The sequence below is a fragment of the Muscardinus avellanarius genome, assembly GCF_963383645.1.
Source record: "Muscardinus avellanarius genome assembly, chromosome: 15".
In the NCBI taxonomy this organism is placed as follows: domain Eukaryota; kingdom Metazoa; phylum Chordata; class Mammalia; order Rodentia; family Gliridae; genus Muscardinus; species Muscardinus avellanarius.
In genome coordinates, this window is record NC_137801.1 from 48521361 (window position 1) to 48539946 (window position 18586).

At 43.3% G+C, this 18586-nt stretch overlaps 3 protein-coding genes across 3 annotated transcripts in view; all 3 read right to left on the reverse strand.

Moving 5' to 3' along the window:
- The window catches only part of LOC308273874 (ankyrin repeat and SOCS box protein 3), a gene marked incomplete at its 3' end in the record, with an annotated part of 223946 nt that extends 214294 nt beyond the window's left edge, over window positions 1–9652 (reverse strand). The window contains exon 1 of the mRNA XM_080711258.1: window positions 9597–9652. The remainder of the gene's footprint in view (window positions 1–9596) is intronic.
- Window positions 1024–9697, reverse strand: GPR75 (G protein-coupled receptor 75; the record flags this gene model as incomplete). The annotated part of the gene is made up of 2 exons (XM_080711257.1): window positions 1024–2659; window positions 9597–9697. The coding sequence occupies 2 exons, from the start codon at window positions 9695–9697 to the stop codon at window positions 1024–1026; spliced, it is 1737 nt and encodes a 578-aa protein (XP_080567383.1).
- Window positions 9698–15735: 6038 nt separating this feature from the next.
- The window catches only part of PSME4 (proteasome activator subunit 4), a gene marked incomplete at both ends in the record, with an annotated part of 114043 nt that continues 111192 nt past the window's right edge, over window positions 15736–18586 (reverse strand). Inside the window, 2 exons of the mRNA XM_080711939.1 lie at window positions 15736–15870; window positions 18383–18516. Of these exons, the coding sequence (XP_080568065.1) occupies window positions 15736–15870; window positions 18383–18516 (269 nt within the window). The remainder of the gene's footprint in view (window positions 15871–18382; window positions 18517–18586) is intronic.

Below are 18586 nucleotides of genomic sequence, written 5' to 3' on the forward strand. Positions count from 1 at the left end.
CTCAGCAAATAGTGAGACTCTCATCAGCATAGTGAGACCCTGTTTCAAAATAAAAATAAAATAGGGCTGGGGTATAGCTTGGAGTTTGAATGTCCCTGGGCTCAATGCCCAATACAAAAAAAAAAAAAAAAGGCATCTTCAGTCTGTGGCTATAGGATAAGAAGTTCCGAGGCTGGCCAGGACAATTTAGAGAGAAGAGAGACTGTCTTAAAATAAAATTTTAAGAGCTGAGGATGTATCTCAGAGGTAAAAACACTCCTAGGTTCAATCCCTAGTAGAAAAACAAAAACAAAAACAAAAACACCTCATACTTTTATATTTTTTTTCAAAAAGTCTACCCAGAGCTCAGGGTGTAGTTTAGAGTTGGAGCATATACTTGGCATGCATGAGGCCCTGGGTTCAATTTCTAGCACACAAAAAAAAAAAAAAAGAAAAGAAAAGAAATAAAACCCAACCAATATATACTTTGAAGACCCACAATGGTGACCCAAAGGACTGTAATCTGTTCATTTCCTCCTTTAACAGCATCATCATTCTTTGTATCCATTTTTTAAAAGTTCAGTATTAAAAATTGGGCCACAGGCCAGGGCAAAAATCTCAATAAACTTTTACATCAAATCTTAAAATGTCAAGAAACTACAAAGAAAATGAAGATGGTAATTCTTCAGACCCCCCCCCAAAAAAAAACTGCCAGTTCTTTAGCTAAATCTTTAAATTTTGATCTGACACACTGATTTCAAAAACTTTTAAAAAATAATTGCTATTAGAAACAAACAACAACAAAAAAAAAAAAACATTTGCACTTATGGCCATAATCTCAGAACTTGGGAGGCTGAGATAAGAGGACTGTAGGTTTGAAGCCAGTATGTGGTAACAGGGAGACCCTGTTTCAAAATTCAAAAAAAAAAAAAAAGGGCTGGGGTCTAGTTCAGAGGTTAAAGCCTGCCGTGGGTTCAATCCCCAGTACCACACACAAAACACAAACAAAAATAAACATTTGTACATGGTGCTCTACCTCTGACTTCACACAGAGGGGACTGGAATATGCCTGGCGGAAGTGCTGTCACACTCCTGCACTAAGTCATTAGTAGTGTGATAGTGCATGGCGATGTATGAGCTGGCAAATCCGAAAGAGTTTCCTGGTTGGAATTTTTGCGGGCTGCTCTCCTGGGAAGGGCTGCTGTTGTAGATGCTGTAGTATGGTTCAATCCGTGTGTTGATGGGGGTTGAGCTGCTCTGGGCACAGTGCTGGTGTCCAGCAGAGACCTTGGGACTGACCACACTTTCCTTGGAATGACTTGGGCCACAAGCCTGGTCCACAAATTTCTTCTGTGGCTTTGGCGACAACATGTAGGCCGAGTTGGTTTCATGATGGGAGGATTTGTTTCTGTTGACCTCCAGGCTTCCCTTCCCCACAGCCCGGAGGCGAGTCTTCTGTTTGCAGCAAAAGAAACCCAGGCCAGTGTTGTGGAGGCACCAGAGCACTTTCCTTCTCAGCCCCGCGCTGTTCCTTGAATAGATAAAAGGGTTTAATCCTGATTTTAAAAATATAAGGGTAAATCCAAACAGTTCAAACTGGTAAAGGATGAAACTCCCATTGTTGGACAGAACCACCTGCACCAAGGAGATCCCCAGTGGAAGACAGCACACCAGGACAGACAGCACGATGATCACACAGGTGACCACGGCTTTGGAATCCTTGGCAGTGGAGAGGTTGATGGCTGAAACCAGCTGGAGCCGGCTGGCTGTAGGTGTTGGCAGCTGGTTGGGACTCTTGATATGCCCATGGGTCTGAATGTGCTGAAGTTTGTTGTAATTCTGGTTCCGGTACAGAGCTGGCATGGTACAGTGGATGGGATCTCCTCCTGCCTTTACAGGGACCCCCATGAAGGGCTGTGGCCTGGAAGCATCGACTGTGATGACCGGGGGGCACTTCCTGACTTGTGCGTTCTTGCGCAGGGTCTGAGCGATCATGATGTAGGAGACGGACACCACGGCGATGCAGAAGGTGAAGTCAACTACATAGAGGGACAGAATAACTTTCCCTTCTCCAGCCATCAGACTGGACATGGGAAGGCACAGGTGGGACTTACTGGTTTTCAGGGTGGCCAGGGTGGCAAGGGTGAAACTAGTTGCCCAGAGAAGCAGAGTGAGCAGCAAGGTGCAGGGGAAGGAGGCTGTGCGATTAGGCTGCTTCCCCAGCACCATGCGGAGCCGGTGCAGGGCAATCACAGCCACCGTCTTGAGGGACATGATGATGAACCCCGAGCTGGTGAGATGGAAGGTGAAGCAGAAAGCATCTGGGATGCCACTGGCTGAGCTGAAGAACAGCACGAAGGTGAACATGGGGGCCGTGACCCCACAAATGAAGAGGTCACAGAAAGACAGGTTCAGGATCATGAAGTCAAAGTTGGTTCTGAATTTCCTGAAGGCTGGATCAAAGAAGGACAAAAACACAATAAAGTTGCCATAAGAGCCCAGGCAGAAGATAACCGCGAGCAGAAAAGTACAGGTGACCAGGGTGGCCATGTGGATGAGATCCTGGAGATCCTCCTGGAGAGAGGTGCCGTTTCCTCCCTGCGGCTGCTGCACAGATAGCAAGGTGGCATTGGGCACATCCTGAAGGGGGGCTGTTGAGTTCATCTTCAGAGAGTAACGTCTCTTCTTTTTATTCTCCCAAAATCTCAATGGGAAGGGAGTCAGGGCCTCAACTCACAGATGAGTGACACGTGACAAGAGAGGCCCAAGGCAGATGAGCCTGCACACAAAAATGCACACCCAGAGACAGAAAGGGGATAATGGTGAAACAGAAAGGATTGATACTGTGATCTCATCCTTCACAGAAGCACTAGAATCTTCCAGTTCTGTACTGGTATACGGAAAGCACCCTCTACACAAAGTTGGGTACAGAATAGACACAAATGCCTCACAATATATCTACCCAACTAATATTTAGTTCTAAGACATGGTGGTTTGCAGGACTTTAGGTGTCATCTGGAAAGCATGTTTAAAAAGTCTACGTATCACCTAGAGGGCAGAACCTTTGGGATTCTGCTGAAGGGGTATGCAGATGTAACTTGTAGAAACATTTCTGTGGCAGGCACTGGAAATAGACACAAACACAGTCTCTCCATCAGAAATCACAGCAACTGCAGCCTAATGTGGTTGTAGGGTGTTATGGAAGCAGAGAAGGAGGGACCAAATCCTGGGGAGGATCAGGGAAAGGATGAAAGGGGGTTTGATGCGCAGGAACAAGCTGGGTGAAAGGTGAAGATCTGGGAGACCGACAGGCAGCAGGTGGCTGAGGCAAGAAATAGCATGCCCTCCAAACATAAGCAAGAGGGAACTGCCGATATATAATGTGGCCCTATACTTTGGTCCCACAAATCACTAACAAATCCTTATTCTTTCTCTAGGAAGAATTCTTTATTTCTCAGCGTTTATACTTTTCCCCCAGCTTGATTTCTTGGCCAATTGCATATCCTCCTTTAGAAAAATAAACTCTGTGAAGGACATTTGTGAGGGGAAATCAATGTACCAAAGATTATCTGGAATTCTTTTTTTTTTTTTTTTTTTTTGGTGGTACTAGGGATAGAACCCAGGGGCATTCTACCTCCGAGCTACACCCCCAGCCCTATTTTTTATTCTTTAATTTTGAAACACGGTCTCACTAAGTTGAGGAGGGCTGAACTGTGATCCTACGCTCTCAGCCTCCCGAGTGCTGGGATTACAAGCGTGTGCCACCATGCCCGGCAAGATTATCTGGAATTCTATTAGAAACTATACAAGGTACCAAGTACCACTATGGCTCTGGGATGTGGCTCAGTGGTAGAGTGCTTGCTTAGCATAAGCTAGGCCCTGGATCTGAATCCCCAACACAGCTAAAACAAATGAAAAACACCCAATAACTACAACAAACCAACCAAACAACAACAAAAAACTCCACTATTTTGTAAACTCTAAATAAACGTGAGTTATCATTATTTCAACAGAAATACACTCATGATGAACAGGAGGCACACACTCTTGGGCTCATTCACTTAACTTACATCAATTATGTGCACACCACAGGCCAGCATTATGCTAGATGCTAAAGGTATAAAGATTAATAAGCTCTAACCTCTACTTTATAAGAACTCTTCCTACTCCTTTAATCTCTTAGCCATTCTTTTTCTATTGTACAATGAAATTTAAAGTTTACTCACATAAATCTTCTACATTGTTTCAAACACAATTGTTTCAAACATTGTGTGGTCTGGTGTCCAAACTGCTCTCAAAGATGCTTCTCGCAAAACAGACCAAGTTATTCAGTGCTCTGCTCTTGGCAACCCAAAACTATTTGCTTTAATCCAACATTTTAGGAACAACCAATTGCACTAGGAAGTCCAGGGTTGATGTTCAGAATATTTAAACATCAGCTCAAGCTGACTCCCACAGGACTCCAGCTGTCAACCCTTTGTTTGCTGGATCAAGGGGCATACTGAAGAATGTGCCAGGTCTGTGAGGGGCTATTAGTGCTCCAAGCAGCAGCTATGGACTCCCCACCACAGAAGCTTCTCAGCATTTAACAGTGAAGGTCAAACAAATATCAGTCCTGGGAAACCCACATAACCAGTGTCCTTCATTAAGGAAAAAGCCTCTACTACATTCCTAACCATATCTAGCTATCCTTTTTTCTTCCTTCCTCCTTCCTTCCTTCCTTCCTTTTTTTCCTGGAGATTGAACTCAGTACATCCTACCTCATGGATACATCCCCAGCCCTTTTCATTCTTTATTTTGAAATAGGGTCTCACTAAGTTGCTGAGGCTGGCCGCAAGCCTGCAGTTCTCTTGTCTCAGCCTCCCAAAGACTACTGGAATTACAGGCAAGCACCACCAAGCCTGGACGCCTGGCCCTCTTAATGGTCATATAGAATAGATCATGAAAATATGGACAAGTTTTCCTCTGGAAAGCGAAACCAACTTTTTTGCACTTTCCTTTAAAAAAAAAGTTGTGGAAGAGAATAACATAAATCCTGAACTTTTGCTTCTTGATTAGAATTAAATAATAATAGCTTGTATTGCTTCCAGTGATAAAATATTATATACCTGTTTCTGAACCCTTTTGATATATTTATAGAAAAAGACAACTTTTTGCTGTTTATGAAAATTGTTCATACACATATTATATGACACAATGAAATCCATTATTTTATATAAGCAATATAAGAAAAAATTTTAAAACTAAGGTTTTCCAAATCTTTAAAAACATTTGTTAACTGGGGGCTGATCATGGTGCTGCACACCTACCATCCCAGTACTTGGAAGGCTGAGATAGGAGGATCATAGGTTCGAGGCCAGCCACAGCAACTTACTGAGCTCTTGTTTCAAAATACACGTCGGGGGTGGTGGTGCACGCTTGTAATCCCCGTGCTTGGGAGGTGGAGACAGGATTGAGCAGGTTCGAAGCCAGCCGCACTGGCTTAAGAGACCCTGTTTCCAAATTAAAAAATATAAAATAGGTCTGGGAGGGTAGCCCAGAGGTAGAAGGGCTTCCAGAACCACCAAAAACAACAACAACAAGGGCTGCGGGTATATCTCACAGGTAGAACGTGCCTGGGGTTCAACCTTAGTAACCCCTATGACACAAAAAACCCTTTGAGGAAGCAGGAAGAGAAGAGATATAACAGTGCTGATAGCAATCCCTTTGCTCCCCAACTAAGGGCTTCCTCTTTGGAATAAGAGGAATAAAGAGAAGTAAAGAGGGAAGCAGAAACTTGTTCTGGGAGAAATGAGAAGAACGAAGAGTTTGGAATGAGATGTTAAGGGAAATAAAGAGTAAGTGAGGAATCCTGAAGACGTTGAATGATGGAAGTTGAGGCCTGGGCAGCCCAGTGGGAAGGACTGCTAGGGAAATGAGCTGAGGAGGCGCCACATCAGCCAAAGATGGGAAGGAGAGAAGAACAGGATGTGGGGGTACTGAGGGGCAGCCTTCACTTAGCAGTCACTTTTTTTCAATAAATTAAAAAAAAATAGCCGGGTGTGGTGGCGCACGCTTGTAATTGAGGGGCAGCTTTCACTTAGCAGTTACTTTTTTTCAATAAATTAAAAAAAAAATAGCCGGGTGTGGTGGCGCACGCTTGTAATTGAGAGGCAGCTTTCATTTAGCAGTTACTTTTTTTCAATAAATTTTTAAAAATAGCCGGGTGTGGTGGCACACGCTTATAATATCTGCGCTTGGGAGGCTGAGACAGGAGGAAAGCACAGGTTCGAAGCCAGCCTAGCTGTCTTAAGAGACCCTGTTTCCAAATAAAATATTAAAAAAAAATAGGTCTGGGAGTGTAGCCTGGAGGTAGAAGGTCCCTGGGTTCCATCCCCAGTACCACCACCAAAAAATAAATAAATAAATAAATAAATAAAGAAAGAAAGAAAGGAGGATTTCAGGTCAGGAAATACTGGCAAGGCACTTAGCAATACCTTTAGTACACTTTTACTGAGTGCACCAGGGAAGTGTTCTGTGTCACATACTTTTTTTTTAAGGTACTAGAGAATGAAACCACAGAAATTCTACCCCCTAACTACACCCAGACCTTTTTATTTTGAGATAAAGTCTTATCCAGGCTGGTCTTAAACTTGCAATCCTCCTGTCTCAGTCTTCTAAATAGTAGGATTACAGGTGTATATCACCTTGCCTAGCTGTTCCACACTATTTTTTTTTGTGTGTGTGTGTGTGTGTGTGTGTGTGTACTGGGGATGGAACCCAGGGACATTCTACCTCAGAGCTACATCCACAGTCCTATTTTTTATTATTTTGAAAAAGAGTCTCACTAAGTTGCAGAGGGTCTCACTAAGTAGATGAGGCTGGCCAAAGACCTGTGATCCTCCTGTCTCAGCCTCCCAAGTACTGGGATTACAAGTGTATGCCACCACGTCTGGCTTGTTCTACACTATTAACTTATTAAATTCTCAAAAAAAAAAAAAAAACCCTGAAAGAGTATACTATTTATTTATGGTTTTATTTGTGGTACTGGGGATTGAACCTAGAGGCATTCTACTTCTGAGCTATATCCCTGGTCCTATTTTATTTTTATTTTGAAACAGAGTCTTGATAAGTTGTGGAGGGCCTCACTAAATTGCTGAGGCTGGCCTCAAACCTGTGAATCTCTTGTCTCAGTCTCCCAGGTACTGGTATGACAGGTGTGCTCCATTGTGCTCAACTTGAAAAAGTATAACGTCTTCATCTGAGTCAGAGAGGGGTCATTTAGAAGAGCAGTAGAGTTTGAACTTGAACCTAAGTTATTGCTTTTTGAAGCCCACATCCTGTAACATGCTGAGCAAAATAGCAAAGAGATCAAGGAAGAATCCCCATGTCAGTAGTTATTTCCAATGGTTATAACTTATTGGTTGGTTATTATAGGCCAAGCCCTTATATATGTTATCAAACTTTATTCTCATAATAATCCTATGAAGTAGGCATTGCTTCCCAACTAAAGGTTCCTGGAACACAAAATTGTAATATATTGTAATATATCTATATATTATATATAAATATATATTTATTTATCTTTATCTCTAGCTATAAATCTATATATAGGTATCTATATAAGTACTACACATATATTGATACACTCACACTTTTGTATACCTTTTTGGTAGACTTGATGAATGAAGTTCCAGTTAAGTAATCAGAAGCAGGGCACAGTGGCACACGCCTGTAATCTCAGTATTTGGTAGACAGACAGGAGGATTGCAGGTTTGAGGCCATCCTCACCAATTTTAGCAAGACCCTCAGCAACTCATAGAGATACTGTTTCAAAATAAAAAAGAGGGCTGGGTGTGGTGGCACACACGCTTGTAATGCCAGAATTTGGGAGGGACCATGGTTCTTGGCCAGCTTCAGCTACTCAGTGAGGCCCTGCTTCAAAATAAAGAATAAATAATAAGGCTGGGGGTGTAGCTTGGAGATAGAATGACCCTGGGTTCCAACTCCAGTACTGCAAAAAAATTAAATAAATTAAATAAATAAATAAATAAACAAAATTTAAAAAGGGGTAGGGTTGTAGACTGGAGGTAGAATGCCCCTAGGCTCAAATGCTAGTACCATCCCCCCAAATAATTACAAATCATTTTTAAAAGAAGCAATCAGGAGCCGTGCGTGGTGGCACACGCTTGTAATCCCCGCGCTTGGGAGGCAGAGACAGGAGGATCGGGCAGGTTCGAAGCCAGCCCCGCGCGCTGGCTTAGGAGACCCTGTTTCCAAATAAAAATGTAAAAATAGGTCTGGGAGTGTAGCCCGGAAGTAGAAGGGCTTCCAGGAACCCCAGTACCACCAAAAAAAAAAAAAAAAAAAAAAAAAAAAAAAAGCAATCAGGGGCCTGGAAAAGGGTGGAGAAGCAGAAGACAGAATAGGAGGAAAAATTTGGTTAGAGAAACCTTAGAATCAATAAAGGAAATGGGAAAGTTTCAGTACTAAATCCTGAGACTTTATGGGGCCAAGATCACAACTGAGAACAAGGCTTATGGTGGCAGAAATATCTCTATGCTTTGGGGAGAGGAGTAAATCAACTCCTTTTACTCCTAAATATGAGGCGTTACCTAAGTTACGTTCAATGCAGGTGTACAAGCTACTCTATCTCTGGGGCTTTATGTAAGTCCTGGAAGGTGCGATTAAAATCAGAGAGTTTAAGTTGGAACACCAGTCTTTAGCATGCAATTAGCCACAATAAGACAACAAATTCACGTGCACCTGGTTACTATGGAGCAGGGAGGGATCCTGAAGTAACTAGCAGCAAGAAACAGCAAATCAAAATATATTGCACCATAGTGATTATTTCTCATGAAGATGTGTAAAGAGCCCTGATAGTGTGCTGTTTTAATTTTTCATTAAACATCACAACATTTTATATAGCCCTTTATAATAAAGTCATGTCATGATCAACACTCTTCCAACTAATTTTTTCTCCTCATAGTGTCTTAGGCCTCCTCAAGGCAGACATTTCCAGGCCTAACTCGGAGAGGGCAAGGTTCTGTATTATTATTCCTACTGTGTTTGCATTGATCAGGAAAAACTCGGGGACGATGGATAATCAGCCCAAGGTCACAAAGATTCATGCCAGATTTTACAGATTTCAAACCTCTCGCTTTTTTAGTCGGCTGAACTACCTTCTGAGGCCCTGAGTGCCTGACAAGGCAGAGAAGGGATATCTGGGTCACTTGATGGCAGGGATGCAGAGGCCATGGAGCACCCTAGCCTGTGGGCAGAGTGGAGAGGGAGGCTGGGGAGAGAGGTCCACCCGACCGACCACGGGGGCTCCCCAGAGCTGGAGGAGAGGAAATAGTGGAGGGGCTGGGCGGGTGCGGCGGGACGCTGATAAAGGAATAGGCAGAGGCTGGCGGCGTGAGGAGGTCTCAGCTGGGGCATGGCCGGTAGGCTGGGGGTCCCGCGGGCCCAGCAGAGCCAGGGAACAGGCAAGGACCTGAGACAGGGCGGCAGGGCTGCCCTAGGCCTCGCCGGGAGCGCAGGTGCGCAGCACCCAGCCTGGCCCGCGCGGCGCCGCGGCCTCGGGCACCGGCCTCCCTGCCCCGGGCGGCCTCCTCCTCCGGGCCGCGGCCGCTCACCTGCCGGGTGGCCGCAGTGCCGCCCCTCCTCCTCCATCTCGCAGCCCGGACCCCAGCTCCGCCCGCCGTCCCCGACGCAGGGCCACAGGCATCCTCGCCATCACCGCCGCCTCCGCGCATCCTGGAGCCTCGGCGAGACAGAGGCGCCGAGGCGCAGTCACCGCGGAGGGTGCCGCCCCCGCCGGACACGGGCCCGCCCGCCCCGCCCCGCACCCCGGGACCCCCGCCCCGCCCCCCCCGCACCCACCAGCCCCGCACCCGGCCCCCGAGCCCGCCGGTCCCGCCCCCTGCCCGCGAACCCGCCCGCTGCTCACCCCGCTCCCCAGCCCGCCTGCCCCTCACCGCGTCCCCGGCGCCTGCCTTCCCCGCACGCCGACTGCTCCTCCCCGCACCCGCCTGCCCCGCATCCCGCGCCTACCCGACCCCCAAGCTCGTCTGCCCGCACCCCGCCTGCCCCGCACCCGGCCGGCGGGGACGCTCCCGCCGCCTCGACTTCGCTGCAGAATCCTGGGCTGACCACGTCGCCCCTGGGGAGTGGCAGGGGCTGAATTAGAGCGCGGGAAAGGGGCGAGTGGGCATCTCGAAAGGGAGGGCACAGGCGGCGGGGCCGGGCAGTGGCCCGAGGCCTAGCCCGGGGGAGGCGGGCGGACTGGGGGCGGGGTCCCTCCAGAGCTCTCCTGGGCCCCCACGATGCAAGTGACCATCCCGACCCCCACTCCAGGCTCCCGCGCTCTTAAGCCGCTCGCCCGCCCGGCTAGTGCTCTTTTTCCTCCTCCATAGATTAAATTGGCGTCATCATCTAGTTTGGAACTTAACAACACAGAATTTAGAAAGCAAGTCATTACAACCGAAACCAAGCCAACCTTAACTTGCCTAAGTCTCTTTAAATAATGGTGCTACTGCGGGAACTAAGCAAGGGGAATAACTACTGGGGAGAAAGGCAAAGTCAAAGAGGATGGCATGCAGACGTATGTCGTATGTAGTATGTTCAAGTTTAAACAACACACAAATCATTAAACTATTATTTACTACTCTTATTCTCCCAGAGTCCAACAAATTCTCAGGATGGGTTTTAGTCTGAGCATCAAGTAGCATTCTAAAGTACATATGCTATCATGGGAACAAAATAAAGCTAGTTACACTCTTAGGCCTTCGGTATCCCAACCTGGCTAATTAGGATCCTACTGCTTTTCTAAGTACTCAGGGGTGATACATTTTGAATGCCCTTTCCTTCACCTGGTACCAGAAAACCACAAAGTTATTCCTGAATGGTGAAATACATAGTGGCAAAGTTGCTACTGCAATCTCCATTTTGGATGAGAATTTTTCTTCATAAAAATCACCAAGTAAGAGCGAGTCGTGGTGGCGCACGCTTGTAATCCCAGCATTTGGGAGGCTGAAACAGGAGGATCCCGGTTTGCAGACAGCCTCAGCTACTTAGTGAGGCGCTTTACACTAGCATGTAGAGTGGAATTAAGCATTTTGAGTGGAAATTCTAACCAAAATTACATGCCTCTCGATATAAAATATCTGCTAAGTGCCACCTCAGTTGGGAGTGCTGTCACATGCCTGTAATCTGAGTAACTGAGAGGCTGAGGCAGGAGGAATGTATGTTCCCAGCCAGCCTCTGCAATTTAGTGAGGCCCTCTGTAACTTAATGAGACTCCGTTTCTAAACAAAAAAACCCAACAGGGTTCAATCCCCAGTGTAACACACACACACACACACACACACACACACACACACACACACACACACGTCTAGACATTTGGCTATATGAGATTGCACACAATAATGGGGAAAATTCACATCTTGTAAAGGAATCTAAAGATCTAAAGAGGAAGTTACAACTCCGGAAGTAGTTAGGACCATTCAGTAAGGACACACCTACTATAATAATGTCTATAACTGCAATACAAATTGATACATACTCACTTTGAAGAAAACAGTATATGAAGAAGGACTTTATACTTAAGTTTTAAGCCCGGCATGGTGGTGCACACTTGTAATCCCCGTACTTGGGAGGCTGAGAGGAAGATTGCACAGGTTCAAACCCAGCCTCAGCTACTTAGTGAGGCTCTCAGCAACTGAGACCCTGTTTCCTATAAAATAGGTCTGGGAGTATAGCCTGGAGGTAGAAAGCCTCCTCTGAGTTCCACCCCCAGTGCCACCGAAATACATACATACATACATACATACATACATACATACATACATACATAAAATAAAATACTTAGTTTTAACCGGGCATGATGGCACACGCTTGTAATCCCAGCATTTGGGAGGCTGAGTCAGAAGGATCACAGTTTGTGGATAGCCTCAGCTACTTAGGCCTTCCACAACTTAGACCCTGTTTCAAAATAAAGAATAATAATTAAAAAAAAAATAGGGCTGGGAGTATAGCTTGGAGGTAGAATGATCTCCTTGCAGTTATTCCAACAAAGGAATTTTTATTTTTTATTTTTTGTGATACTGGGGATGGAACCCAGGGGCATTGTACCTCTGAGCAGCACCCCAGGCCTATTTTTTATTGTTTATTTTGAAACAGGGTCTCACTGAGTTGCAAAGGGCCTAAGTAGCTGAGGCTGTCCGAGAACTGTGATCCTGTCTCAGCCTCCCAAATGCATTACAAGTATGCGCCACCACACCTGGCTCAAAGAAAAAATTTAAAATTTACAGTACAGAAAATAGAAAGTGACTTTGATGCTCAATGGAGAAATACTCAAAGATGATTATGACATTATTAATAGCAAAAGTTAAAAAAGTTTATTTTCAAATATACAGAAAAGGTAGCCGGGCATGGTGCCGCACACTTGTAATCCAAGCACTTGGGAGACTGAGACCACAGGATCATGGTTCACGGACAGCCTCAGCTACTACTTAAGTGAAGTCCTTTGCAACTCATTGAGACCCTGTTTCAAAAATAAAGAATAAAAAATAGAATAAAAAATAAAGAATAAAAAATAGGGGGTGTAGCTCGAAGGTAGAATGCCCCTGGGTTCAACCCCCAGTATCGCTAGAAAAAGCCCTAGTGTAATCAATATATAAGGCCTCAATACTCAAAAGTGTGGTTTTAGAACTGAGCATTGATAATCATGAACTGAGAACTTAGCAAAATCTCACAACTCGTAGGCACATTAATTTGAGAGAAAAAAATGATCTAGTGAGTCAGCGCTATTCACAACTTTCTGATAATGATGAAAAAGTTCACATGTGCTACTCAGCATGGGAGCTACACATATATGGCTAACGAGCACTTAAAATGTGCCTAACGAGACTCAGAAAATAAATTTTTCTTTTCTTTTTTTTGTGTGTGGCACTGGGGATTGAACCTAGGGGCATTATACACTGAGCCGCACCCTGATCCTTTCTTATTTTAAAACAAGGTTTCGCTAAATTACTGTGCCCTGGTCTCAAAGTTGAGATCCTCCAAGTACTAGGATTACAGGGGTACCACCACACCTAACAAAACTGAGTTTAATTAAATGTAAATAGTCACATATGGTCAGTAGCTACTTCTACTGGACAGGGCAGATCTGGATATTTTATTTGATCAAGGGGAATCAATTTACAGATCCCAATTTGTGATGGCAAAAGGAATCCACCAGAAACACTGCCAACACAACTGTCTTCTCCTCTTAATGAAGACAAAAGCCAGGTGTTAAAAACAATTTATTTATTGGGTTTTAAACTAGTTACACAATTGAAATAATCAGTTTGGCACTACTCTATACAGGGATTATGCCTGTGTATGCTGACACTTAAATACTGTACCAGGACCACTGCTGTGCTTTAGACTGAGTCATTCAGCAGAAAGATACTAAAAAATATACTGTAGTATTCCTTTAAGGAAGACTGTACAGAGTGTGTTGCAAGATGACATTCACCAACTTGTGAATTATTTCAACCTAGAAGATACCTTGCGCTCTATAAACTTGTCATAGGCAAACATACTGTTAGCATTTAGAGATGTACACAAGAAAGTTACATAAAAATCCAGACATTCTAATGATAAATGAACCAAAAAAGCCCACAGTTCAGCTTCTGGAACATGAAAGGATAAAGAAAAATAATTTAAAGACAGAAAATGGCATTCAATGGATATAAAAGCCTAAAATCACAGTAAGAGCTAAATGTGAATCTTTACAAATTAATTACACAATGGTGTTGTGTGAAAGGCTGCATCTGTACATAGTCTTGCCAATGCTATCTCTACAGTTTATACAATCTTTTACATCTATGTAACATATATTGAACAAGTCAAATACCAAGTCTTATTAGTCTCTCAACAATTCTGCAGGCAAGAGAGATAGAACAAAAGGAAGAGAAAAAAAATACAGAATTTCCACAAATACAGTACTCTTCCACTTAGGTGAAGGATAACAGTTTTCTTTTTCAAAGGGAGTCAAACAGTATTTGTAAAGAATACAGGTAAAAACCAATCAGTCAGAGTGTTTACTGTTGTTGCTGTTTATTTTCAAAATCACACAGTTAATACCCACACAACAATTAATCAAAAATTTATTCAAGAAACCCCATTTTTTTTTCCCCAGCAACTGGCTCTATTCAGCACCAAAAACTCCAGTCTGTGGGAAGCTCACAGATAGATGTAGCTTCTGTGACTTGGTTGAGCAATCCATCAGGTCAACAGTTAGATTCGAGACTTGCCCTCCTCTTTTCCTTTCTTCTTCTGGCTCTCCAGACCCAAGGCTCTCAAGGCTTCATATTTATGGCCCACTGCCCTACTAACATCTCAGTCCAATGGCCACTCAGAAACAACTCAAAATAATTTGAGATGATCAAATGACAGGACCTGTATTACTGATGGGTATTCTCCATTCCAAGAAAACGGTTTCTTAATAAATAAGTTCCTAGAGTGTTTGGTCTTGGTTGTCATGATCATACTGGGTAATTATTTCTAGTCGGAGACTTTGTGACTCTGTCAGATGCCTCAAAGAAAAAGTGATCACTATTCTGAAACCACTTCTGGACAAATTAGAAAATCAAATGGTGGTTGAGAACCTGGGAACACAGACTAAAGAGACCAAACATGGAAACCACCAAAATTATATGAGCTCAACATAGGCAGAGTTTTAAACCTATAGAGAGCCACCACAGATGGTACCTGAGGATCTGAAGTTTTTGATGAAAAGAGCCTGAAGTGAGGACTAGTCATCTGTATCAGGGAGGAAAAAAATTCAATTAGGTAATAGACACTCAATTCTAAAGCACCTTTAATAAAAGGCTTTCTTAATTCTTCCTATCCTAGTAAAAGGCTTCTGGGCTCTTCCTTTCAGTTTTCACCACAACCCAAAATGTCCAGACCCCACTCAGAAGGCAACAAGATTTAAGAATTTCTTCTTCTTCCCTTTCTCTCTCTCTCTCTCTCTCTCTCTCTCTCTCTCTCTCTCTCTCTCTCCCTCCCTCCCTCCCTCCCTTCTCTTCTCTTCTCTTCTCTTCTCTTCTCTTCTCTTCTCTTCTCTTCTCTTCTCTTCTCTTCTCTCTCTCTCTCTCTCTCTCTCTCTCTCTTTCTTTCTTTCTTTCTTTTAAACTAGGGATTCAATCCAGGAGCATTCTACCTCTGAACTACACTCCAGCCCTATTTTATTCTTTATTTAGACAAAGGATCACACTAAGTTGCAGAGGGCCTTGCTAAGTTGCTGGGGTTGGCCACAAACCTGTAAACTTCCTATCTCAGCTTCTCAAGCACTGGGATTACAGGCATGTGCTACCACATCTGGCCTAAGATTTCTTTTATCTAACTATTCCCATGCTACTTAGGCTACTCATTTACAAGGGTCCAAAAGCAGTTATATTAATTCTCTGCTTACTATTGGAAACAAAAAGGCATGAGAAAATCCTATGGGAACTTACTTCTATTAGCCATAGCAAAAGCCACTTTTATTTATTTTGTGGTTGGGACTGAACCCAGGGCCCATCCTAAGACAAGCTCTACCACTGAGTTACACCCCCAGCCCCCAAAGCCATGTTTAAAATAAACATCCCCCCCCCAAAATATATAAAATATAAAAGTGTCAGCAAAGATTTAAAAACTTCTATCCACTTTTCAGTCACCAAAGAATGACGTTTGGCAGAGACTTTCACATCTGTAAATCCAGAACTTTGCCGACTTACCCTCCTATGCATAATAGCATGGCGACACAAGGAGATCAGTGAGGAAAAGCAGTTGGTCATCAGTGAATTGTTGTTTGTGTTCTTGCCAGTTGTCATGGTGCGTCCTTCGGAAATTGGATAAGGTCTTTTTTACAGTCATCTGTAAAGCAGACAACCCATATACGTATTAACATCTCTGAACAACCAGGGTTACATACATATGTAGGATACTTTCAGTTAAGTAATAATCCATCTAAACTTGAGATCTCACAAGTTACAAGTATTATAATGTGCCAAGACATCCTGCTGCCTCGGCATCTATGTGTTGAGACCCCACTCCACATAGTTAAATCGGCAAAAACGCCCCGAGAAGGAGGTATCGTCTCTGGCCAAAGTACCCCCCACTTTTAGATAACCTTCACTATTATTCCTTTTAACTTTCTACACGAATTGCTCCAGTGATGTGAAATTAGGACTATAAAAAGAAATTGAGTCCGTGAAAATAAACTCTCTAATAATTTGTTTAAACGTCCTTGGCTCTGCTCAACAATAATGAGAAACTGGCCAGAATTCAGGTACTGTGATAAGCACCCCAGCTGCAGCAAACACAAATGGCCTCCGACCTTCATCACTATCCATTAACTCCGACAAAGTAGCTCAGTTCAAAAGTAACTGTTTACCCTTGAAATCCTGCCTAGAGACAGAGAAAAACCTTATGTGTGACCTTAAAGAAACAACTTAGCTGCCCAAATACAATAGACCCAAAGAAAAAGACTGTTGACTGACCGCATAGTTAAAGATGAATATGACAAAATAAAGGACAGACGTTCTAAATATATATGTATGAAGGAAAGGAAATACCGTAAGAGTAAGAAAAGCATTTTTGCATGAAGAAGAGCTTATCATAAGAAAGTCCCAACTGGGAAAGGAAAGAATTAGAAAGTTAGAAGCAGGTTATAGAGGGTTTGTGACAGGGAAGTGGATTATTAAAGATGAGTAGGTTTTTAATAGGTTTATTGTCTAAAGAAGAGTGCTCAGCAGTTAAGGAAATACGTCTGACAATTAGAACTAAGAACCTTGTGGTGTTGTTTGTGGTATTTTGTCTGCCAAACTGTGTTGTGAGTATGCTTAAGCTTTCAGATTTAGAAGATAAGATGCCAACACCTGAAGAAACTCCATCACATCCACCTGAATCACCACATTTCCCCACACTTGCTATATGAACTGAGCCCAAAAAGATGGAAAAGTTCCAGGAAAAGTTAAAGAAGATTCCCCGAGAAGCTCCCAAGCCTTGACTATTCTGGGAGGCTGCCACCTGGAACTGCTTATCTGCAAGACCTTGGAGAGAAACAGGAGTTAATTCTTCAAAGGCCAACAGCCAGCTGAAAGACACCCATCCCCCCTTTTCTCTTAACTTTACTGGGGAAGGGTATAAATTTCTTGGGGTTTTCGTAATAAAGTGTCATTGGCTCAAGAAGCCTTTGTCCACCTCAGATTCTTTCCAAAGCGTCGTCATTTAGGGACCTAAAGAAAATTCAGTCCCTAAAGGAGAAAGAATCGCTGCAGACAAGAGGCTGCAGAACTCCACCTGCCTTTTGCCCCATCTTTCTGAGGATTTGACCGGGAACGGACAATTACAAACCGACTGAGATTAGTCTGTGACAATAATGCTACAAAACCAACAAGTCAGTCTTATTTTCCCAAACCACTAAATTTTGGTAGGATTATTAACTTCACATTAGGACAAACCAATGGAACTTACAGTACATTATTAGACCAGTTTGTTTCTTTTTCTTTTTTTAGATACTGGGAATTGAAACCAGGGACATTCTATCTCTGAACTATACCTCAGCTCCCCCCTTTTTTGTGTGGTGGTACTAGGGATTGAACCCAGAGATATTCTACCCCTGGGCTATACCCCAGTCCTACTTTATTTTTTATTTTGAACAAGTCTCACTAAGTTGCGGAGTGCCTTGTTAAATTGCTGAGGCTGGCCATGAACCTGGGAGCCTCCAGTTTCAGCCTTCCAAGTTACTAGGATTACAGGGATTGCCATACCCAGCCCCTCACCCTCAATCCCAATACATTTTTTGGATATAGGGTCTTACTAAATTGCTGAGGCTGGCCTCAAACCTGTGATCTTCTTGCCTCAGATTTCCAAGTATGTGAGGATAACAGTGTGAGTCAACTGTGTCCAACTGGCCAGTTTAAATACACACATCTACTTACAAAGGTGAGAAGGACTAAACAATCTGCCTTTGACTGTTTTAACTTAGGAACATAGGCATTCACTATTAAATAATACCATCAGTTATTCCTGCTTAATATTAGCTTACAGCTTACAATAGGGTACTTTCCAGATACAAAATGCTAAAAAAATAGAAACATAAAATTTAACTACTCAGGTAATACTGATGACACTTTACTTCTACTGAACTGGGAAGGGAAGAAGCTACTACAATAATTTTCTTGCTACCAAAAGATCTCAAATAAACATGGAAGGATGGAGTACAAAATTTTAATAATTACTGGAGACAAGACCTGACCTAGCCAGAGGCAATATCTTTATCAAAACAACAAACTCAAAAAGTATACAGAAAATTTAATACAAACGGCATCTTATAAAACATAGCTATTACATGTACAAAGAAACAAACAAGAAAGAATTGTACCTCAATAGGTTGAGGATCATTCAAATGTGCACTGAGATTCATAAGGAGCTGGGGCATCCAGGTGGGAACATCATAAGGGCTAGAGAGAACACATGCACCAAGTCCTAGCACCCCAGCATGGCGTTTGACCAACTCTGCAAAGACAATTATATGTGCAAATATTTATGGTCTTTAATGCATTTGTTAGAGCAAAATAAAAATTTC